At 45.6% G+C, this 24,304-nt stretch overlaps 1 protein-coding gene across 1 annotated transcript in view; it reads left to right on the forward strand.

The window, feature by feature from the left end:
- The first annotated feature begins 14,993 nt into the window (after positions 1-14,993).
- Positions 14,994-24,304, forward strand: part of ST6GALNAC5 (ST6 N-acetylgalactosaminide alpha-2,6-sialyltransferase 5) — a 210,777-nt gene continuing 201,466 nt past the window's right edge. Inside the window, exons 1-2 of the mRNA XM_073643929.1 lie at positions 14,994-15,274; positions 16,998-17,195. Coding sequence (XP_073500030.1) covers positions 15,260-15,274; positions 16,998-17,195 — 213 coding nt within the window. The 5' untranslated portion in view covers positions 14,994-15,259. The remainder of the gene's footprint in view (positions 15,275-16,997; positions 17,196-24,304) is intronic.

A 24,304-nucleotide genomic window follows, 5' to 3' on the forward strand; every position in this document is an offset into this window, starting at 1 on the left:
TATTGGGGGAGGTTAATGGATCTTTTATTTGTCCTAGGAGATGTTTAATGGCTTACTTGCAGGTTTGGTCGGGACGTAAGGGCCCATTATTGTGTCATAAAAACGGAGAGTTTTTGTCACGTTTTCAATTTATTGCAGTATTTAAAAAAGGGATCCGGGAGTTGGGCCTTAGTCCTGAGGTGTACGGGTCGCATTCTTTCAGAATCGGTGCGGCGTCAGAAGCGGACGGTTTGGGTTTAGGAAAGGATGTGATAAAACGCATCGGGAGGTGGAGTTCAGATCGTTATCTGTCCTATGTACGGCATTAGGTATGCGGAATGGTGGTTTTTATTTTGTCCAGAAGTGAATACCCCCCTTTTTGGTTGTCTTATTGCAGGTGACGTCCCGTTATTAGTCTGGATTCTTGGACACTCTTTCGTTCATTGGGGGGCGCTGCGGGCGGATGTGAGGCCAAACGGTAGGCAATTGGGTTTTAGCAGAGAGCAAGTGGTGGTCCGGTGGCTGGGTTTTAGAGGGATGGTATGGAGAAGGGTGCTGCCTGAATTCCATAAGGCGGCTCGTTTGGACCGGGCGCCGGACATTTTGGTGGTGCATATGGGGGGGAATGATTTGGGGGTTCGGCCGGTTAGGGAATTGATGAGGGATATTCGAATTGATTTTTTAAGGTTATGGACATCTTTTCCTGGGGTGTTGACGGTTTGGTCTGACATTGTGCCGAGAAAAAATTGGAGGGAGGTCAGATCAGTGAAGGGCATTAATAGGGCACGAGTAAAGTTGAATAGAGCCATAGCAGCTTTTGTTGGTAGAAATGGGGGTGTAAGTGTTCTGCATCTTGATCTTGAGGCAGGGGTTGGTGATTTTTGGGCGAAGGATGGTGTGCACCTGAACGATATTGGGATTGATTTATGGGCATTATCTATACAGGAGGGGATTGAGAGGGCTTTGGCAGTGTTGGGGCGCTCACGAGCCTGAGGTGGTCAGGGCTGTTCGTTTGTGGCGGGGGGTGGGGTTCTTGGAGTTGGCACAGAAGTGTCGGTGGGAAAGTTATTGGAAATTTACAGGCAGCGGGGTGATCTGGCATTTGGTTTTTTGGGGCTCTGGACGGGGTTTTACCCTGGGAGCTTTTGGTGCCCTCGAGCTGGTGATGGACGGCTGAGGGTAATACGGTGGTTCGATTTCGGTTTAGTTATGCCAGATCTAATTTTTAACTCCAAGAACCCTCCCTTCTTATTTATTTGAATAATAATGTTTATATGTTAATGTTGTTTGTTAATAAAATGGCCGCTGTGGCCAAATTTATCCAAAGAAATTACAGGTGCAGTGTTTTTATTTGTTAAGGTACTTGAGGTCGGTAAGATGGGGAGGGGTCTTACGGAACTATGGAACCCGGGTTGGCCGTACACGGTCATGATGGCGCCATGGCCTCTAACAAACAGTATGATGCCCTTACAACCGCCCAAACAATATCCTCACACACAGTATGATGCCTCTCCAGCCCCCTACACACAGTATGATGCCCCCCAACTTCTCTCTAGACAGTATGATGCCCCACAAACCCTCCCACACACAGTATGATGCCCCACAGCCTCTCACAAAACAGTATGATGCCCCTACAACCTCCCACACAGTATGATGCCCCCACAACACCCTCAGACTCAGTATGATGCCCTAGAAACACATCACACACAGTGTGTTGCCCCCACAGCCCCCCACACACACAATATGACGCCCCCACAATCCACCATTGTGTTCAACTCTGTATCTGTGTCTGGAGAAAATAGCCATGACCTTGTGGGATAGCTCCTCAAATTCCGGGACAGTCCCACTGTATCTGGGACGGTTGGGAGGTATGCTCTAGAGCCACCTAGAGGTAGCTACCTTGTCTGACCCATAGAAGTAGGTTTGTTTTTTTTCCTTATGGAGGTGAGCTCATTTGCATGCCTTTTCTCATGGAGCATTGCTTATAAGAGTAGTCAGCCAATCTAGTATTTAGTTCATGAAGCTAAATAAAATCATATGTTCCTGCGCATCTGATCACCCGCAAACACATAAAATTATAGAAAAGATACAAGAATGAAATGTGAGTATAATAAGTGTAAAATATAAGATAACTGGCACAGAGCAAATATCCGACATCAGACACCTCGTGTCGTGTGCTGGCAGGAATTCATTCTGGGAGAGGATTGTTTAGTGGCCGTTGCTGAGATCCAGATCCTGAGGATGAAGAGCAGATTAGCTGAGCAGACAAGAAAGAGACAATGGACTGAACCGGACTGAGGAAAGCTGCCGGCGCGGGTGGTACAGGGCTTACTGGGGTGTTGGCTAGGACGTGGCACTGTGGGTGCTATACACTGGCGAGGGATGTCACAGTGCCAGGTGCACTAGCATATATAGCACCTGCATGCCAGGGTAGAGTATACAGGCACAGTGCAGAATAATGGTACACAGAGATACAAGCACAGGGCACGGTAACTGGCAGGGCATGGGCACATCTACCACAGGCAACCACACTGGTGCCCTTGCTAAGAAGGAAGGGGCAAGATCAAAATAGTGCCCTTCTCCATAATCAGTGCCAATCTAGCAATGCTAGGAAATATTACAATGGAACTGATAGATTGTAATACAGACTTTAGCTGTATATACCTGTGCTGCTGGATGTGAATAAAAGAGAGAGGAGCACGACACCTCCCCTCCAAGGGTTGGGAAGGAAAATGTGGGTAAGCAGTCCCCGTGTGTAAGCAGGAAAGGTTTCATTCAATGGCAGCAATCAGAGTTCTTGAAAATGACGAGAAATTGGAAAACAAAGTTGCAGAAACATTGTGGCTGGAGGAGACAGAAACTGAATTTGCAAGAGGAGAAGGAAGAGAAAAGTGCAAGTGTAGCGCCTCTGAGGGTTCAGTCGCCACAGAGGTACTGCACATCACCCAGAGGTGTGGTATCTCCTTCTCTTAGGTAAGGAGGGAGTGCTGCCCGGAACCCCAACACCCACATACAACACTACACTGCTCCAGGCCGGCTAGAAGGGCAAGATGCAATGTGTTTCCTGCTGAGCCCTGTCCCTGGCTGGAGTGGGGGGAACCAAAGGTAGGGGGGAACAAGTAGTGGGTGTGGGTGGAGGAAGTAGAGTAGGGAAGCACCATTGTAGGAGGTAGATAAAGGGAGGCCATCTTAGGGTAGCAGGTCTGTAAGAGGAGTTAGTGAAGACAGTTGGTTGGGGCGCAGAGTCTCGTTAGGAGCTCTGCTCCACAAGTGGCACCTAGTGATAGAGGCCCAGGAGGGGAGCAGAGGAGGAAGGCTCCGTTCTATAGAAGGGATCCCAGGGGGTACGGTGAGTGCAGGACGGCACCCGTACGCCCCGAATCTGCCCGGTGTCAGAGGGATCAGGCCGCAAGAAGGGAACCGGCCCCTGGACCAGCCATGTTACTCCAGGTCTCGGCTGGAAAAACTGGAGGCTTCTGCACTTCCATGGTGCAGTCGCCACAGTCTCATCCTAGTCACCGTGAGGGTCAAGCAGGTCCGGGAACTCCAGGTTGCCCAGAGGGACTTCAGAGCACCCGAGCGGGACTGAGTGTGTGGGAAGCGCAGGGCAGGAAGGAGAAGACCCAGCGTGAGAAGTCGGTCAAGTAGGGAACATAAAGAAAGCGGGGTTCCGTCAATCGCTCCTGACATATCTGAGGAAGAGCTGAACCCCTGATCTGGTAGACGCAGTGCGACGCGAAGGCGGATACCCGTACAGTGTACCTGAGAACCTTGTACAGGAACTGTGAGTAAAACTCGGATGACTGCACCGCACTGCCTCCGTCAATTATTTCAGCTGCGCCATCTCTCTCCCCACACTACAAGCCCCAGCAACACCACCCACCATCAAACTCCACACTGCCCCGGGGGCCCGCTCCCCCTGTGGGGAACAGAAACACCTCAGCTGCCATCCCATCACCCCCTGGAGGTCTGCAGCAGCTCTGGTAATCCTTACCAGGTACCACAAGTGGCGTCACAAACTATTTACTTTATTTTTATTTCTATCCAAGTTCCAATCCCCTTTTTCAAGAGTGACCCCAGGGTACGGGCCCGGGAGCCGACCACCGCGACACCACCAAACCAGGCAAAGGCCCGGGTACCGAGTTGTCACCATCCCCTGGGCGCGTCACAAGGTGGGCTTCTTCCTTTACCTCGTCCTCTACAATAAAAGGGGCAGGGGGAAAATGCATCCATTTCAGGAAAGACAACAAAACTTAATTCAGTTCTTTAAGGTTATGTGCACACGGCCAGTATTTACTTGCAGAAATTCTGTGCGTTTTTGATGCGTTTTCATGCGTTTTTGATGCGTTTTCATGCGTTTTTGCCAATGCATTGTATAGGAAAAACGCAGTCAAAAACGCACAAAGAACGGACGCGCTGCTTCTTTTAATGCACATGAAATTCTGTAAGGAAAAATCCTGATCATGTGCATGGATCTTGCATAATCTCATAGAAAATGTTGGGATAAGGTTTGAAATGTGTTTATGGGGCCAAGTCCGCTCGAATTTACCGCATCAAAAGCGCATAGAAAACGCACTGTGTGCACATAGCCTAAAGGGGTTTCCTCACCAATAACTTCTGAACAGTGGAGTCTGACTGCTGGAACCTGCACCGGTCCTTATAGCTCGCTGCACTTGGTCACTGCCTAGCCATTAAAGTGAACCTGTCATCAAGACTGTGCCCAGTAAACTACAGGCAGTATCAGGTGGATGACATTACACAGATGAAAATGATACCTGGGTTGATGAAATCCGTCCTGTGGTTCTTGTTTAATCTCTTTTTGCAGTTTGGAGATAATTAGATTCTCGCGCTCTGGGGCAGCCTGTGGGCGGGGCTGTGGGCGGGGCTGTGGCTGGGCCTGTGGGCGGGGCTTTCATTGGTGCTCTGTTCTCATATTCATCATTTTGGCTTAAATGACAGGTCATTGATCCTTCAGTCCTGCTTCCTATTTTAAATACTGTTTTTGTGCAGGTCATATTGTTGTCTTTGAAAAAAATTTTTCAACTCTAGCAAAAGGGGGCGCACGCATGCCGGGTAGCAGCTAACGTTTGCCGATAGATGCTACTGCGCATGCCCTACGGCCATTTTGCTGGAGCCAAATATATATTTTTTGCACCAACAAATTGGCCGTGGCGCTTGCGCAGCAGCATCTATCCGCAATGCGTGGGCGCTGGCGCCATTTTGTTGGAGCAAACATTTTTTTTGCATTCATTTCTAGCTGACAATTGATTTAGATGTGTTTGGGTTAAGAGATGTTGTGATTTTCGCATTAATATTTTTCTCGTGCTTATTATCATTGAAATTCTATTCAATTAACCCCCTCTGCTACACAATTGACTTAATAGGCACTGGTGCTTGTCTGTAAACTTTTGGATTAAGTGTTCACTTGGATTAATATCTAGGCTCACTTATATTTATTTCTATTTTATGCACTTGCCACTTTATAGATTATTGATTATAATGAGTGTAATCATTTAATATCAGTTGGTAGCTTTTTGCACTTTTGCTGTAATCATGTTCGTGGATAACCTAGCATATAGGTAATTTTCACTAGTGTTGTGTTATATGGAGAGTTTATCCTCATTTTTAGTAGTACTATGTGTTTTTAAACAATATGTATTTCTATATTATTATTTATTATTATAGCGCCATTTATTCCATGGCGCTTTACATGTGAAAGGGATATACATAGCAGAAACAATTACAAAAATCTTGAACAAAAACGCAACGGCAAACTGGTCTAGGAGGAGCGAGGACCCTGCCCGCGAGGGCTCACCGTCTACAGGGGATGGGTGAGGATATAGTAGGTGAGGGTAGAGCTGGTCGTGGAGCGGTATGGTGGAGCGAGGGTTACTGCAGGCTGTACGTTTTTCGGAAGAGGTGGGTCTTCAGTTTCCTTTTGAAGGTTTCCACGGTGGACGAGAGTCTGATGTGTTGGGGTAGAGCATTCCAGAGTAGGGGGGAAGCACGGGAGAAATCTTGTATACGATTGTGGGAAGAGGAGATAAGAAGGGAGTAGAGAAGGAGATCCTGTGAGGATCGGAGGTTGCATGCAGGTATGTAACAGGAGACTAGGTCAGAGATGTATGGAGGAGACAGGTTGTGGATGGCTTTGTATGTCATGGTTAGGGTTTTGAACTGGAGTCTCTGGGCAATGGGGAGCCAGTGAAGGGATTGACAGAGAGGAGAGGCCGGGGAATAGCGGGGGGACAGGTGGATTAGTCGAGCAGCAGAGTTTAGGATAGATTAGAGGGGTGCAAGAGTGTTAGAGGGGAGGCCACAGAGCAGGAGGTTGCAGTAGTTGAGGCGGGAGATGATGAGGGCGTGCATTAGTGTTTTTGCAGATTCGTGGTTGAGGAATGTGCGGACCCGGGAGATGTTTTTGAGTTGGAGTCGGCAGGAAGTGGAAAGGGTGTGATATGTGGTGTGAAGGAGAGATCAGAGTCCAGGGTTACCCCGAAGCAGCGAGCTTGAGGGACTGGGGAGAGTGAACAGCCATTGACTATGATGGATAGGTCAGGTGGGGGGTTGAGTGAGATGGGGGAAAGACGATGAATTTAGTTTTATAAATGTTACGTTTTAGGAATCTGGCAGAGAAGAAAGATGAAATAGCGGACAGACATTGTGGGATTTTGGTTAGTAAGGAGGTGATATCGGGTCCAGAGAGGTAGATCTGTGTGTCATCAGCATAGAGGCGATACTGAGAGCCATGAGACTCTATGAGCTGTCCCAGGCCAAAGGTGTAGATGGAGAAAAAAAAATGTCTTCTGTCTTTCCTTCCTCTGCTTTTATAGTGGCTCTGACAGTCCCTTCTGATTGGCTGCGCTATACCATGTGGTGTGATCGCTACAAGGTATTATAGGGAAGCCTGCCCAGCTGCGCCTGAGGTCATGTGACTCTTCTCGACTGGTGCAATCTTCTGCTTCGTGTAAAATGACACGAAATGAATCACAAATCGTTCATATTTGCTGGGAACCAGTCAATATCCTAAAATTCGACACAAATTTGACTCTCATGGAATTGATTTGCTCATTTCTGTTGTGAAGGATCGATAACGTGACGATATATTAGCTCCATGTAAACGGAAGCAACGCTCTGCAGCCGACCTGCTATACTGTCGATGGATGATCGCCAATGAGACTCATCTACCAGATCTGCGCATACGTGACCACAGATCAGACGAAAATAATTATTCTTCACGTTTTTAAATTCCAGCTGGTTGTCAATTATCATCCCGCAATGGTGACATGTCTGAGTCATCAGTGGCCGCCCACCGAGGAGACACGTAGCCATGAAATCTCCTGGATAATTATCACTGTTCTCCCAGGAGCTCGCTGATTGTGATGATCCAGGGAGGGGGGAAACATGCAGAATAGATTATTAATTCTCTTCTCGTTATTTCCAAAGGTGGGTGGGGCTTATCGGGGGAGGCGTGGTCAATTATAATCAATTTAAAGCCAGAAACTGTTGCAAAAAAAAAAAAAAGTGCAAAATTTTATTTAACCCCTTCCCGACCAGTGATTTTTATAACTCTTATCTTTTCAACAACATCACCGCATCAGAGGTTTTTTTTTTGTTTTTTTTTGCAGGACGAGTTGCAGTTTTGAATGATACCATTTGTTTTATTACATAATGTACTGAAATATAGGGAAAAAAAGATTCCAAGCGGGGTGAAATTAGAAAAAAAGAATAAAAAAAACTTTGCACATTCCGCCTTTGCTTTTTGGCTTTTTTGTTGGTCGATTAAAAATGTCCCGGAGACAAGATTCTACAGAAGATTCCAAACTTGTATCATTTTTTTTTTTATTTAAGCAGTGAAGAAAAATTGTGAAATTCATAAAAAAAAAGAATAATAATTTTTCCAACGATGGAGCGGTGTGAGGGCTTATTTTGTTGTGTGCTGGGAGCTTTTTTTGCGGGGAGAGGGGATGAACAGAATGATGGCATTGTTGGCATATTGATTGTTTTTTTTCTCTATGGCTTTTACCTTATCAGTTCAATAATTTTATATTTTGATAGTTTGAACTTTTACCGATATGATACCACTGATTTTTTTTTTTTGTTATATCAGGACTGCACACTATAAACTCTAGTGTCATTGACTGACAGCTGCATTTAAAGGGTTAAAGAGCTGTCATTTCTGCTGCTTGATGGCAGATGCTGGCTGTAGTGGGAAGGGGTTAATGAACCTGTATAACCAAATGATAAAACGTTAGCTGCCTGCAGCCACCACTAGGTGGGGCCGAGGAGCACAGTATGCAGTAAACTCCTGAGCGCCCCCTAGTGCTGGCTGCAAGCAGTAAGAATTTTATGTTTCGACGGGGAAACAATCAGAACAATACTCTGATGCTGCAGGGCTTGTTTAGACCTTTCTAGAAATGTCCATCTTAAAAACATCATGTTCTTATGTGGGGAAAAAAAGCCGTTATTAATTAATGTACATTGTATGGAAGGAGTCATGAAGGCGGGGCTTGAGGATTGAGGAGTCACAGCTTCCTATTAAATCTGCCGATTGTGGCGAGCCATATCCCGGCCATTCCGCACTTCCATTTCTGGGGGCACATGGAGTCAGCGCCAGCTCATTAATATCTGGAGGGGCAGAGCTGGCGCTGACTCCATGTGCCCCCAGAAATGGAAGTGCGGAATGGCCAGGATATGGCTCACCACAATCGGCAGATTTACTATTCCGGACGCTAGACGACAGCCTTTGTGAGATGTCTTTCTATTCAGCCATTGTATTGGGGGCAGTAGGTTAAGTGGGGGGGTAACAGCGCCCCCTATTGTTTGTCACCTAGAAATAACAAAAGCGCATCCTTACAGCAATGACAAAGCGGCACAATTACCTAACGAAGTCATTCCTGGGAGGTCACACATCATTTAGCCACATAACATGTTATTATTAGTAATTGACGCCAATCCAACCGACCGGAATGGTGGAAATTAGCAGTGAAGAGTTTTAATGGGAGCAATAGGTTAACCCATTAGGTGCTTCTTTTCATATAAATTACCCCGTGTATAAAGCCGCACATTCTGTACCAGCGAGAAGATGGATGTGCTAATAGGTACTCATTACACAAATCTGTCTTCTTAAAGGAGACACGTCACCATTTTTTGCTACACACAGAGAAGTGTGCACGTTCTCTCCAAACCAAGGATCCCCAATCTGCGGTTCACCGACTGTTGCAAATCCACAGCAGGCATGCTGGGAGTTGTAGTTTGCAACATCTGTAGAGTCATGAGTTGGACTTGGAGTGCGGGTGCGGATGTCTGCCATTAAAACTGTCTCATCCACAAAATGGACCTGAGCACATCAGCAGCATAGCAAGGGGGGGCCACAGGGCATCAAATTCAATGGGGGGGTGCGGAGCAGGGCATGCAAAATAAATGTGGGGCAATTTCCAGCAGAATTCTGTCACATCTTGAACGGACAATGGGCAGCACATCGATGGCTGCTTGCACTATTCTGGAGCGCACGGAGCTGCACATGGCGCCAGCCGTATCCGCATTTCATAGACGTGACTGATGGCCAGGCTCAGCATTGTGGCCATAACTCAGACCATAAAATGCAGCAATGTGAATGCACCCTGAGGCCGGTTTCACACATTCGTGTTTTGCGGTTTGAGTACGGACCACGATGCATCAAGCGGCCACCGGTCTCCTGTTCTGAACTCGACAGCCTCATAGGCTGAAGCAATTGAATATGGACGGATGTGTGATGCCGGCTTAGAGTATGTGCAGATGGAGCCATATTAGGAGTTATCAGAAGGCTGCAAAACAAACTCTTCCAAAACAAAAAACTCCTCCAAAGATGGAGCGTGTCTTGGAGAGGTTTCCACTAGAAAACTTGACATTTTTTAAAGCCCTAATAATTCCATGTGCACACATCCTAAGCGTGAAACCACACAGTGCAGCTGCGATGCAGTTTTTGCAATCAAGCCTGGGTTTTGTGCATTATCTGACTACTTGATGTTTAGCAGGATCATGACCACAGGTTTTGCATACTGGGCTATGCCCATAGACTTGTTTGTCTATGTGTTACGCGCACGCCGCTAGGTTCAGATAGGTGTAGACAGGTTTCATGAATTCTTTGGAATCCTGGGGGAACCGTTACTCAGGGCGACCATAGACCATGTGCTGCAGCTTCTCTCAGGCACACAGGGGTATTGACCCTCAGGCACAGACACGTAGATGTTTTCACTTGCTGACCAGACACACTTGACAAGAGTCCTCATAAACGGTAGAACAGTAGCATTTAATAAGAAGCCGCACAGCCAGTGCAAGTTAAGTCTTCTTAGGCTATGTGTCCATGATGCAGAAATGAAGCAGAAATTTTCCAGAGCATTTCTGCATCTCCTTAGCCGGAAAACGCATGCGGATTTTATATACGTTTTTGACGCTTTTTTGATGTGTGTTTCCAATGCATTGTATAGGCAAATCCGCATGCAGAAACGCACAAGAAGTGGTCATGTCCGGATTTTTTCTGCAACTAAAATCCGCGCAGAAAAAATCCTGATTATGTACACAGAACTTGCAAAATGTCATAGGAAGTCATGGGATAAGGTATGCAATGCATTTCTGGTGCGTTTCCGCGCTGCAAATCTGCACCAAAAACGCATCGTGGGCACACAGCCTTATGGGCAACAGGCTCCTGTGACAAACAGTACAGTTTCCTTTGCAGCACAGCAGTTCACAGTCTTCCCAGTAGTACAGGACAGCACAGTTCTAATGCAAACGCACATTAATGAACACAGCATTCTTTACAGCACAGTGAGATGGAGGAGGCAGGGGGTTGCTGAGGGAGATGATCCCTGTGACACCATTTCTTCCAGTCCTTATCTTTCTGCCTGACAATACTCTGCACTGCTAGTTCAGGAACTCTACCTGACCTGTGCTTAGCTTCACTCCTGACTTGAATCCTTTTCACTTGCAGGGACTCTTCTGTGAGATACAAAACACACACACACCACCTTTCTCTTCAGCTCCAGCCAGACAGAAAACAACTTCCCCACAATCCCTCTGGGCTCTGCTAAAACACTCCCCTTCTCCTGTGACTGTGTGAACCCCTCTAGTTGCTGGATGCTTTTAAAGCACCAGCACTACTTCTGCATGTCACATACAGTGGTGGCCAAAAGTATTGGCACCCCTGCAATTCTGTCAGATAATACTCAGTTTCTTCCTGAAAATGATTGCAATCACAAATTCTTTGGTATTATTATCTTCATTTAATTTGTCTTCAATGAAAAAACACAAAAAGAATTGTCCTAAAACCAAATTGGATACAATTCCTCACCAAACCTAAAAAAGGGGGTGGACAAAAGTATTGGCACCGTTTGAAAAATCATGTGATGGTTCTCTAATTGGTGTAATTAACAGCACCTGTAACTTACCTGTGGCACCTAACAGGTGTTGGCAATAACTAAATCACACTTGCAGCCAGTTAACATGGATTAAAGTTGACTCAGCCTCTGTCCTGTGTCCTTGTGTGTACCACATTGAGCATGGAGAAAAGAAAGAAGACCAAAGAACTGTCTGAGAACTTGAGAAACCAATTTGTGAGGAAGCATGAGCAATCTCAAGGCTACAAGTCCATCTCCAAAGACCTGAATGTTCCTGTGTCTTCCCTGCGCAGTGTCATCAAGAAGTGTAAAGCCCATGGCACTGTGGCTAACCTCCCTAGATGTGGACGGAAAAGAAAAATTGACGAGAGATTTCAACGCAAGATTGTGCGGATGGTGGATAAAGAACCTCGACTAACATCCAAACAAGTTCAAGCTGCCCTGCAGTCCAAGGGTACAACAGTGTCAACCCGTACTATCCGTCTGCGTCTGAATGAAAAGGGACTGTATGGTAGGATACCCAGGAAGACCCCACTTCTTACCCCGAGACATAAAAAAGCCAGGCTGGAGTTTGCCAAAACTTACCTGAGAAAGCCTAAAACGTTTTGGAAGAATGTTCTCTGGTCAGATGAGACAAAAGTAGATGGGAAAAATCATCAACATAGAGTGTACAGGAAAAAAAAGAGGCATTCAAAGAAAAGAACACGGTCCCTACAGTCAAACATGGCGGAGGTTCCCTGATGTTTTGGGGTTGCTTTGCTGCCTCTGGCACTGGACTGCTTGACCGTGTGCATGGCATTATGAAGTCTGAAGACTACCAACAAATTTTGCAGCATAATGTAGGGCCCAGTGTGAGAAAGCTGGGTCTCCCTCAGAGGTCATGGGTCTTCCAGCAGGAAAATGACCCAAAACACACTTCCAAAAGCACTATAAAATGGTTTGAGAGAAAGCACAAGAGACTTCTAAGGTGGCCAGCAATGAGTCCAGACCTGAATCCCATAGAACACCTGTGGAGAGATCTCAAAATGGCAGTTTGGAGAAGGCACCCTTCAAATATCAGGGACCTGGAGCAGTTTGCCAAAGAAGAATGGTCTACAATTCCAGCAGAGCATTGTAAGAAACTCATTGATGGTTACCGGAAGCGGTTGTTCACAGTTATTTTGGCTAAAGGTTGTGAAACCAAGTATTAGGCTGAGGGTGCCAATACTTTTGTCCGGCCCATTGTTGGAGTTTTGTGTGAAATGATCAATGACTTGATTTTTGCTTCATTCTCTTTTGTGTTTTTTCCTTGCAAGCAAATTAAATGAAGAGAATAAGACCAAAGAATTTGTGATTTCAATCATTTTCAGGAAGAAACTGAGTATTATCTGACAGAATTGCAGGGGTGCCAATACTTTTGGCCACCACTGTACATACACAAACCTGGTTTTCAGTGTGTTTTTTAATTGCATGCTGTTTCGCCGGGTCATTAGATCAGTTGCTCCTTGTTGAATAAATGTCGGTCATGCAATCAAAAACCTCACTGTCTTACCCTAGGAAAATCAGACCGCAAAAGGGATGTGCATATGGCGGTTTAGACACATTGAGTTTTGCTATGAGAAGACGCTTCATCAAAGGGGGTTTCTCCTGAAGCGTCGTCTTTTAGGTCATTTTGTGGCGGCTTTGCTGCCGGTGTCTTTCTTGTTTTAACGTCCTTGTATAAACAAGAGTAGTGCGGTCACGAGTTTGGAAACCTGAAGCAGTTAAAAGTTGGAAAGACTGAACATGTGAACAGCGAGTCGTTCTTATACTGCGCGTGTTCATCCTTTCTTCCGTTTACTGAGAGATGTTTTTAGCAACAAAAAAGTTACGGATCAAGCGTTCCCGTTGAAATCCATGGGACAGTAATAAACAGATACTACCCAGATGCCATTTCTTGGCTGTGCTCAGATGACAAATAGGAGAAACTTGGACATTTTTCTATTTTTTTTGCCATAGTTGAAAAACTTAGGAAGTCTGATGGTAGAAATGGACACATGGACCAAAAATGGATGAAAATCGGATCCAGCGCACTGATGTAAAATGGTTTGTTTTGTCTTCTATGCAAAGTGATCAAAGTCAGAATGAGGTCTAAGGTCAAAATTTACCAGCCCGATATTATTCTAGTACACACAAAAAAATGGACCGCTTGTCATAAGAGTATTGGATCTGGGTTTCTTGTATGCGTTTTCGGTCCTTTGTTTTTCTCATTTGCAAAAAAAAAAAAAAAATGTTTCAAATGTGCAAAAATGAACTTTGACATGTAAATGGATCAAAATTGGACTTGTGTCCGTTGATCCAGGAAAGATCTAGGCATGTGAAAAGGCCCATAGACTATAATGTGTGGAAAAAAAAGAGAACAACATGTGAAAATCAGACGTACATAGAGCCAGACAGAAGCTGAAAAAACATTAACAAAAGTACAAAACACATTACCAGCCAAAAGTCTGGACACACCTTTCATGCAGTGGTTTTCCTTGTTTTTATTGGAATGTGCACATTGCAGATAATGAAGGAAGGAAGACACATGGGATAAAGAGGCACGTGTGTTACAAAACCTAATGGCCCCCATTCAACATTGTTATTGCTCCAGTTTTCTGGTGTCAATTGCTCCATTTTAGTGGCTTTGTTATTTGCCCCCTATTCGCTATACGTTTTGCACCACGTTTGAAATTGTCTTTTTTTTCTCAGATATTTTAGACAGATTTTTACCAATTGCATTTTTTATGCAACTCACTGCAAGCCCCCGCCCCTACCTGGGGGGAGTTTTCAATTTTAACTTTTTTTTGCAACTTTTTATGCTGAAAAATTGCAAAAATAAATAGGCTAGGGTCACACAACTGTTTTTCTCTGTACTAGCCCTTATGATAAAAGTAAATAGCATTTTTTATTTAGTGCCAATTCATGACCCACGTGCGCCATTTTTAAGAATCTGGAGCAAAAACATCAGTGAATATCACAAGACAAAAAAAAAGTTATTTCAATAAATTGCAAAAGATGATTCGAGGCCATTATGTTCACAACTCAGATCCCTCACTGTACCCTCCTATTACACCCGTCATTCTCTCCGCAGCTTTATAGGGTCGTCACCTGGTTTGGCTTCCAATGGATAATCATCATGAGGTCATTTGTGGAATCCCCAACATCCAGAACGTGTCTGCGCCCGAGTGAATGTGAACCGGCTATTTTTATTCGGTTGACTTATATGTTTGTTTGTTTTTATTTCTGTGTTTGTTTTATTTAGTTTTGATTGTTTCTAAAAACAAAATTAAAATGTGAATGTATCTTGATACCTTTCACAATAAAAAAAATGATCTAATTGTAAAAAACAAGAAAGTGTGTGCGTCCGTCAGCGCCATACAGAGTCTGTGTGACACCATGATAGTAATGAGTGTGTGTAGAAATGTAGAACAAACAGAGATAAATAAAACTGATACATAGTAAATCAACCAATGTACAGAATAAAGAATAAACTAATATAGATACATAATAACTAATCTATTTACATACAAATATCTCTTCTTGGTATAGAGGTGATCAGCCATGCTCCCACAGCTGCCCTGGTACTACAACGCTCAGCAGCCAGCAGCCTCCCCTGTATTGCCGGCACTAGGACCCCGCGGGCGCCGGTTGGCAGCAGTGCTGGGATCAGACAGCACAGGGTCCAGTGTGAATGTGTCTGTAATCAGTGCAGCATCAGCAGCAGCTCGGACTGAGGAGGCTGCTGTGCCCACGGTGCCCCCTGCCCTGCCGGTGCCCCCTCCCCAGCTGCCTCCTCCTCTCCTGCAGGAGATGTCACAGCAGCTGTACAATGGCAGCAGCAGACAGGAGCACAGAGCCGGCTGGATGCCGCCAGTAGCTGAGGACGCCTGATCTGCCGCTACAAGATGAAGACTCTGCTGGTAAGTCACTTCTTGCGATCAGTCCTCTGCTGCCCTGCCTGTGGGTGCTGGGTGCTGCCCCGTCTGTGGGTGCTGCCCCCTGTCTGTGGGTGCTGGGTGCTGCCCTGTCTGTGGGTGCTGCCCTGTCTGTGGGTCCTGGGTGCTGCCCTGCCTGTGGGTGCTGCGTGCTGCCCTGCCTGTGGGTGCTGCCCTGTCTGTGGGTGCTGAGTGCTGCCCTGCCTGTGGGTGCTGCCCTGTCTGTGGGTGCTGAGTGCTGCCCTGTCTGTGGGTGCTGCTGTGTCTGTGGGTGCTGCCCTGTCTGTGGGTCCTGGGTGCTGCCCTGCCTGTGGGTGCTGCCCTGCCTGTGGGTGCTGCCCTGTCTGTGGGTGCTGAGTGCTGCCCTGTCTGTGGGTGCTGCTGTGTCTGTGGGTGCTGCCCTGCCTGTGGGTCCTGGGTGCTGCCCTGCCTGTGGGTCCTGGGTGCTGCCTTGTCTGTGGGTCCTGGGTGCTGCCCTGCCTGTGGGTGCTGCCCTGTCTGTGGGTGCTGAGTGCTGCCCTGCCTGTGCGTGCTGCCCTGTCTGTGGGTGCTGAGTGCTGCCCTGTCTGTGGGTGCTGCTGTGTCTGTGGGTGCTGCCCTGTCTGTGGGTGCTGGGTGCTGCCCTGCCTGTGGGTGCTGAGTGCTGCCCTGTCTGTGGGTGCTGCCCTGTCTGTGGGTGCTGCCCTGCCTGTGGGTCCTGGGTGCTGCCCTGCCTGTGGGTCCTGGGTGCTGCCCTGTCTGTGGGTGCTGAGTACTACCCTGTCTGTGGGTGCTGGGTGCTGCCCTGTCTGTGGGTGCTGGGTGCTGCCCTGTCTGTGGGTGTTGCCCTGTCTGTGGGTGCTGCCCGGGCAGGAGGGGTGGACAGTGGCCTCACCTGCTTCATGGCCAGAACTTTCCAGGACCCCTTGTGAGTGCTGACAATGGGGGGGCATGTACTGTCTGTGGGGGGATATATAAGATAGTAGCCTCTGTGCTGCATCCATCTGTAAGATCTCCCAGGTAAAGCCCTGCAAGGTATGCTAATACTTGTAGTCCCACATCAGCGTGAGCCATGTTTGCCTCTTGGTGTCCAGAATCTCAGTTGGGGGTTCAAGTGTGTATAAAGCTACTGTGATGCCAGTTACCCCAGGGGTGTCAGCGACTTAAGTTCAGTCACTTTCCAGGGGAGGTTCACCTGGAAGTTGTAGTGCCATGCACCTGTTGGATAACTTTTCAGTGGATTTACGATGCTTGTAGATGAGCGTCACTCCTACTGGGGTCTAATCCTCATAAAGGGGGTACACAGAAGAGATACAAAGTTTTTAATTCTTCACTTTTTTTTTAATACTGGACACTGGGGTCTTACATGAAGCCATAATTTTGGGTTGAATCTTGGGGTCCTCAACTGCAGATCACTTTCTATTGTAGGGTATTGGAGGGTTTAGGGTTTGACTTAGTAAAGGGGAAGATTTGTCAACCTTGGCATTAAAGGGCACCCTTAATTAGGAAAGACATTAGATCTAGCCACAGTTGTGGGGGTCCTCCATGAGAACATGTTGCAATAATTCCTCCTGGCCCCCCGGATTTGGTGGCTACCTAGTAAGGAGTTAAATAGCACGGTATATACCAAAGCCATGTGCCCGTGTATACAGCTGCCCTGTAGATGCCAGGGGTAATGCATTTACCAGTCTGTAGATAATAGCAGCTGACAGTGCCTCTTCTGTTGCAGCGCCATGGGCTGGCAGTATTGCTGGCGCTCAGCACCATGTGTACCAGTCTGGTGATCATGTACAGCAATATGGGCAGAGTGAAAGAACAGAGCCCCCCACACTCATCAACAGCCATGAGGAAAGAGGGCAGGATGAGCAGCAAGGAGGACCCCCCGAGCCCGGTACTGGAGGGGTACATCAGCGTCTCAGAGCACAAGGTAAGGAGGAGATACTCTTGTCCCGGGCTGGCAGTCTGCCAGGCGGCATGGTTATGTGCTGCTCTCATAGTGATTGACGACCCTCGCTGGCACTCTCCAGCTGGGGGGGCACTGCCGCCTGGATAGGCCTGTAGAACAATATTGATTGGAGATCTGACACTCAGAGAAATTCGTGCTGGGCGATCGGCTCCGGGTACAGCGGGCATCACTATATCGGCAGCAGCAGTCACGGGTGCCACATTAGGATCTGGCATTTTCGGGGCCAGGGGCCTTTATCTGGGAGGCAAATACTGCATTAAATCTCAGCATTACAGGAGCCGCTTAATCTGCCAGAGAACGGTGCAAAAAAAAAAAGCAACAGGAGCTTCTGCACAATGTCATCCTCTGCCGCTCGCTATCGTTAGATTTCCCCACCTCCCTCTCCTCCGTGACCCCCAGGGACCACCCACACTTCTTATTCACTTTGACAGCCTTCGGTACAGACGATAAAGGGGAATTCTGGGAGTGAGAGCAAATCTCCACATTTTTTTGGTACTTTGTTTTTGGATCAGCGACAAATGTAACATTTGATGATCGCTCGGGAGCGGGGGTTCTATCGCATTACTGCACGCAGTGTTTCGGGCATGGCGTCCTTTCTCCTTTCAGTGGGCTGATACACCGCATCCTTGTGCACTGGGGTTTTTTTTAGGTGGCATCGTTCACATTTTCGGAGCACTTGGGTAAAGAGCGCACGATCCCAGGTTTTCAATCAAAAATTCCAGGTGATGTTGGAGGAAAACTAGATTATGGAGTATAAAACACAGGTGTGAATGTATTAACGGTGGGAATAAGAATGCACAATAGTTGTAGGTTGATACATTTGTTGCAATGTCTCCTAAGCCACGCCCCTTTTAGTAATCTTCACTATGGAGGAGCCCAACAGCCTGAAGGGAGAAACTTCTGCGTTTTATCGTTTCATATGATTTCATGTTCTAAATTCTTATTGGCTGGATTCCTTATATTTAGAGATTTTTTGTATATTTATTGATTGAGACAGAAATGTCATAAATTTAAAGGGGTGATCTCATAAAGAGACCCTTTAGTGAGTGTCTACTGAGAAGCAGATGATTGCTGTAAGTTCATCAGCGGAAACGTTTAGCGATCAACCAAATCGCTGGTGGAAGCTACAATCCGCTATGCAATTCTCTTACAGCGACCGCTTCAGGTGGAAGGCGGTATTACATGGTGCCCCTTAAGATAGATGGTCTTGGAGAGACTTTTCCTGGTGTCTGCCCATTCTGGCTTTTAGAGGGGCCTCCAATCAGCTACAGGGCAAGGGACTATGCATGTTGTAATGAGACCGCTCCTTTAAAAATGAGTGTCCTGGTCATAGATGATTTCAGTGCAAAGGGCACCTTAGACCTCAGTTGATGAAAATGGCTGATTTCACACAAACGATTGTTCATTGTCTGTACAATCTTATTGGATAATCGGCCACATTTACTTTATGATTCTTTCTTTCTGCATTGGGCATCCAACGGCCAAATCTGTAGTCTAACTTTTACTAGAAGCTTATGGGAGATTCCACATAAATGTTAAGAATCAGACCTGTTAGAAGATAATTATTATTGGGTCCACTAGTGGGGGCTGAAGTGCTCACAAGCCTTCTGATTATTTTTTTTTTCTAAATTCACTATACGGTTCCAGAGATATGGGCCTTTTTAACTGTTAATATCTTTGGTCTTTACTAATAGGGCGGTGCTCACAGGATCCTCTGGGGCGTGTCTTCAGGCTGCTCTGCATAATTACCTTGTGAGCCACGCCCCTTCTAAAGAATATGCAAATTACCAGCAGATCTAAAGGCCCATATCTCTGGAATAGTATGGCGGATTTAAAAAAAAAAAAATGCAAAAACAAAATAAACTATGCCTGGAATAGTTAGCAGGACATCAGGAATAAAATAAGAGCATAAACTGGACACTTCTGACCTGGTGACAGATCCCCTTGTAAAGAGACAAATGTGGGAGAACGAGATTGAAATTGTCAACAGTTCTACAGAAATTATCTAATTATTGGAGATCCAGACTATATTGTGACTTGTCTATATGATGTCACAGTTATCAGAGCAGTGGAGACCCATACCGAGTAAACACATTTTTTTTCCTTCCGTCAGCTCCTCACTTCCTTTCTTTGTTGTCTTCACTTCCTTCCTTCCCTTTCTTTTTCCCTTGCTTCCAAACCATCCTTTTTCAACATCTTCCCTACTTTACTTATTTTGTTCCTTCCCTTCTTCCTTCCTGATAAATTCTTATTGTACAATTTTCAAAAAGAAACATATAAGAATAGATAAAAAAAAACATATCCCGCACCCAACCCCATTTCCGCCATGTCCATAGACAACCATAACTGGTCGTTGACCCTTCACATAAAATGTCACATGTATTAGTAACGATATACAGAATAGTCACATTATAAAGCAGTAACTGACTAAATATAGAATATATGAAAAATAAGATATTCATGTATCTGAATATTTGAGGCAAAGATAAGAGAACACCTCTGAAATACTGCATTGTTTTATATGAACCAAATCCTAGTTACTCTCCAAACTCACTATATTTTGACCAATCACTTCTTTTCTTATATACTCCAAGCTCTGATTTCACTCTAATTCATGCCCAACAATCTTTTTCACCATCTTCCCTACCTTCCACCCGTCCCTCAATTCCCTTTCCTTCCTTCCTTCCTCCAGTCCATCACTTCCTGTCACGGGTGTATCAGAGATGACAGACAGTCGCCCTGCAGTTGGTTGCAGGAGATCTCTACGTTTGGCATTACAGACATCTTTTTAGATGAGAGGCTTTCTCTAGGACCAAGTGGCTACCTCCCTCTGGTAATTAGCTCCCTGGCTTGGGTGTATATATACCTGGTGTGTCTGAGAGGGAGGTGCCGGCTATATTAATTTCTACTTGTGAAGCTTAGCAGAAGCAGTACTTTGTCCTCTCTGGAGCTTGAGGCTGAGTTTGCATTTGTCTGAAGCCGTCTAAAGCTAAGCATTCTCCCCCTGTTTGTCTACGATTGTTGTCTATAGAGTTTACTGGAGAGCGACTAGTGCTCATCTCCTCCCATCCCTAGCCTTAGCCCTACGCCAGGGAAAGTCAGGGCGAGGCACACGTGCGGAGATTGGCGAAGAGCCAATATAGGGACGGTAGTTGAGACAGGGTGACACTAGACCAGACTAGGAGGTCTCCACTCCCCCCTTTCCGTAGTGTCTGGGCTCCCTTTCCCTCTTTCCTCTGTGTTGCACTAAGCCTTTCCCACACCTGGTGTGACACTTCCCTTTCCTTCATATCTTCCTTCTTTCTTTCATTCCTCCAGTCCCTCACTTCCCATTCCTTCCTTCTTTCTTACCTTCCTTAAGTCCCTCATTTCCTTTTCCTTCACTCTTTCCTGCTTTCTTTCCTACCTTCCTCCTGTCCCTCACTTCCATTTCCTTCATTTCTTCCTTTTTCCCTTCCTTCCTCCAGTCCCTCACTTCCCTCCCTTTCCTCCCTCCCTTCTTTTTCATCCAGTACCTTCTTCCTTCCTCCAGTCCCTTACTTCCTTTTCCCTCTTTTCATCCTTCCTTCCGCTAGTCCTTCACTTTCCTTCCTTCTTTTCACTTCTCTCCCTTCCCCCTTCCTTTATTCCAATCTTCCATCTCTCACTTACCTTCCTTCTGTCCCTCACTTCCTTTTCCCTCCTACCATTCTTCTTTCCTCCTAGTCCTTCACTTCTCCTTCTTTCCTGTCTTCCTTCCTCTTCTCTACCTTCCCACTCCCTTTCTTTATTCAAGCTTCTGTCTCTCGCTCACTTTTCCTTCTTTTTCATTTCCCTCCCTTCCCCACTTTGTGTCTTTCTGAGTTGCGTTATTTCTCTTTGCTTTTTCTCTTCTTTATCTCCCTTCTTTTTCTTCCTCCCTCCTTCCTTCTCTTTGAGGTGTAGGAGCTTTGCGTGTAGCCCATTACAGGCTGTTGCCTCAGTTCTATTAGCCGTTTCCTCTCTGATCGGTTTGTGTTTCCTTTATACACATTGTCTGTAAGTTACATTGTAGCTACTTATGAGTAAATAGATTGTATTCTGTAACATTCGCCAGCACTTTTGACAATTCACATCCATTAATCCTGAAAGCAGAAAAGTGCTCTAACCTGCTGAGACCTGAGGCTGAGACGGAGATGAATGCAGGAAACAGACATGGGGGAAGTATGGCTTAGAAAAAATGTAATAAAGAGATAAATAAAAAGAAATATAAAAATGTGGTTGAATCCAACAAACACAGAATGGAGCTAGCAATGTCCTTGTACTATAAAGCAAAGCCTCAGGGTTCTGTAATTTAGGAGGACCCATCTACAATAGCCTGCAGGTCGAGACCACTGGGGTGATGAATGGGTGGGGTTCGGCTGCTGCAGCCCCCTTTGTACAATGCTGTATGGCTGTAGGTGAATCATGCGTATAACATTTTTTTGGCAGCACAGTCCATGGTTAGCACATGGATATATGGACACATTGTGACGCTACCTTTATTTTAGAAAGTTTCTATTTCTAGCTTATGGGGCAGATTCCCATATTTTTTTTAAGTAATAAAAAAACTCCCGCAAACTACAAAGTTTTCTCCTACAAGAATTACCCTTCGGTGTGAAGCCTCTTTGGAGCAGCACTATGAACTCAGAGCGGGATCATAGGGATCAATATAGAATATATTACCTACCCAAGGAAAGACCTATAGATTCCATAGTGGAAACCCATTTTCAGGTTGATTAAAGCCATAATACTCTATTACAGCGATTGCCATCAGTTGGTGCGGGATTGTGGCTGTGAATCATTGCGCTGCACCCGTGGTTGATGGCGCGGGCGCAGCTGCTGTACACGTGATCTTACAGCAAGAGGTCAATGTGGAGACGAATATTTACCATAAGACGTTTCCCAGTTTGCACGGTGAGATCTATCATTTTAGGGATTGTTGGGAGTCTGGTCGTGTTACATGTGACCCGTGTAGTCGGGTTTTGCTTACGTTCACTCCAAATTTATAATTTAGAGAATTGTATAAAGGGCAGTGACCTTCACTGAAAATTGGATGTGAGTGCAGAAGCGTTTGGCATCGATGGTCCCTGTTGCTGACGAATCCCCTTTCCAACAATCTGATTCTACTTTGGTTGAAATGAGACAATAGATAAAGACGAAATTGCTAAATACAGAGAAGAAGCTTCTAGAATTATCTGATAAAGACAAGTGTGACATTCAGGAGGGAGTAAAGGAGAAGAACCGGATGAGTTCTGATGCGATACAGTCTTAACTTTCCATCACACGTTGTTTTTTTTTTTTATAGATATTTTAAAGCAGATCTGTCACTACCTTCCACAATGCAAACTGAGCATATTATAAAATGGGTCTCCTAGACCTGATGAGGCTGGTGTACTTACTGTCTACTACTATGTACTTACTATCCATACATTAACATGAGTATTATGCGCCCAACTACAGCTCATTTTAGTATCAGACATGAAACGTTTTTAAAAAAAAGGATTGTAAAGACATTCTGACCTAGATTTTTTCAAAGTATCGTGTTTAATATTTTTAACTAAACCTGAGGATTTTCAGTACTTTTTTTTTTACTTTTAAATTATAGGATTTTAGGTGGGAAGAAAAGAAAAAGAAAACTTCATATCCCCCGCTTGTCAGCCATAGACCCAATTATAAAATTCTGGCTACTTGCAGCCGCCACTAGAGGGAGCCCCAACTAAAGTCAACAATCTGCATGCAGTAACCTCTAATGCTCCCTCTAGTGGTGGCTGCAGGAATCCAAAATGTTATTACAGAGCATTTACAGTTCTGTAACAACAAAGAAGAACTCCTGCCTCTCATCATATATAATGGAATTAATCCGGACAGAGTATTAGACCTAAAAATGACAGTGTTCACAGGTGGATATGAATTTAAAGGGAGTATATAGAAGAATATGGGGGAGTGGGTTATTTTTTTAGCTCTTTGATTTGCATTTGGGGAGGCCGGTAAGTGATTCTGCCTTTGACTAGGGAATAGCACTCCTACGGTTCAGGTTCTCGGAGTTCATGTGTAATTATAATAGTACGTGTTCTGTTATCGGGGTGGGGCTTTTTTTATCGTTCTCCACTTGCAGCAGTGTCCAGATCTCGCCCCGTTACTTTATATTTATGTGATTGTTTGTGTCGGCGGATTGTATCAGGTTGTGGTTGGGATATTTCATTATTACGAGCTCCGGTCAGTATGATGATAATTTACACAAGGGCAGAAGAACAGAACAAAGATGTTGGTTTAAGGTTTGTTGATCAGCGACTCATGGACGGCTTTACGTGACGTTTTAACGTGATGATTTTCGGCATTGTTACTCGGGATTGTTATTTACTTCATCGCTGGACGGATTCCCATAGTCATAAATGATGTGATGTGGAACATTAGACCGGTGTGAGATGAAGACGCTTCCAGCAGCAGTTTTCTGATTAGAGGGGAAGAGTCTGCGGATGGTGACACCGGCGCTCGTAGAGCAGCGCACCCGGAGACTCAACTTACAAAATTGTGATCAACAGATGAAAAGAGGCTCCAAACGCACCCAGCCGCTCCCAGCGAGCGCGCACTTTACTCTACCGGTCGAGACTGTTGGTTTTGTTGTTTCTGCGGAGTTTGTTCTGTGAAAGAATAAATACAGTTGTAGCAGAGCTGAGTGTGTACTGGGGCGTATTATTCTACGCTACAAAAAAGGTGATGATTTATTCTAACTTTTGGACTTGTGTGCACCCAATGTAATCAATGCCAGAACTCTTATTTTATTCCTGCTTCTCCCCAGTATTACTTTTTTGATTTTTGTCTTAATCCATCATACAGTTCTAGAGATATGTGCCTTGTTATCTAGGGCTAGTTTTTATTAACCAGGTTTTTACTCTAGGCAATTGTGTTGCAGATGGTCGGAGGGAGGTTGGTGGGCAATGGATGCCCAAACTGTTCCATAGCCACTTAGCACCCTTGTACATGCTGCTGCAATTGGCATCTAAATGGTTAACAGCAGCTCGTCAAACCCGCTCCCAACTTGTGACATACATCTTGGTGCAGGTGGTTGT

The sequence above is a fragment of the Phyllobates terribilis genome, unplaced genomic scaffold (assembly GCF_046119375.1).
Source record: "Phyllobates terribilis strain yellow unplaced genomic scaffold, ASM4611937v1 Scaffold_8__6_contigs__length_399053987, whole genome shotgun sequence".
NCBI classification, from domain to species: Eukaryota; Metazoa; Chordata; class Amphibia; order Anura; family Dendrobatidae; genus Phyllobates; species Phyllobates terribilis.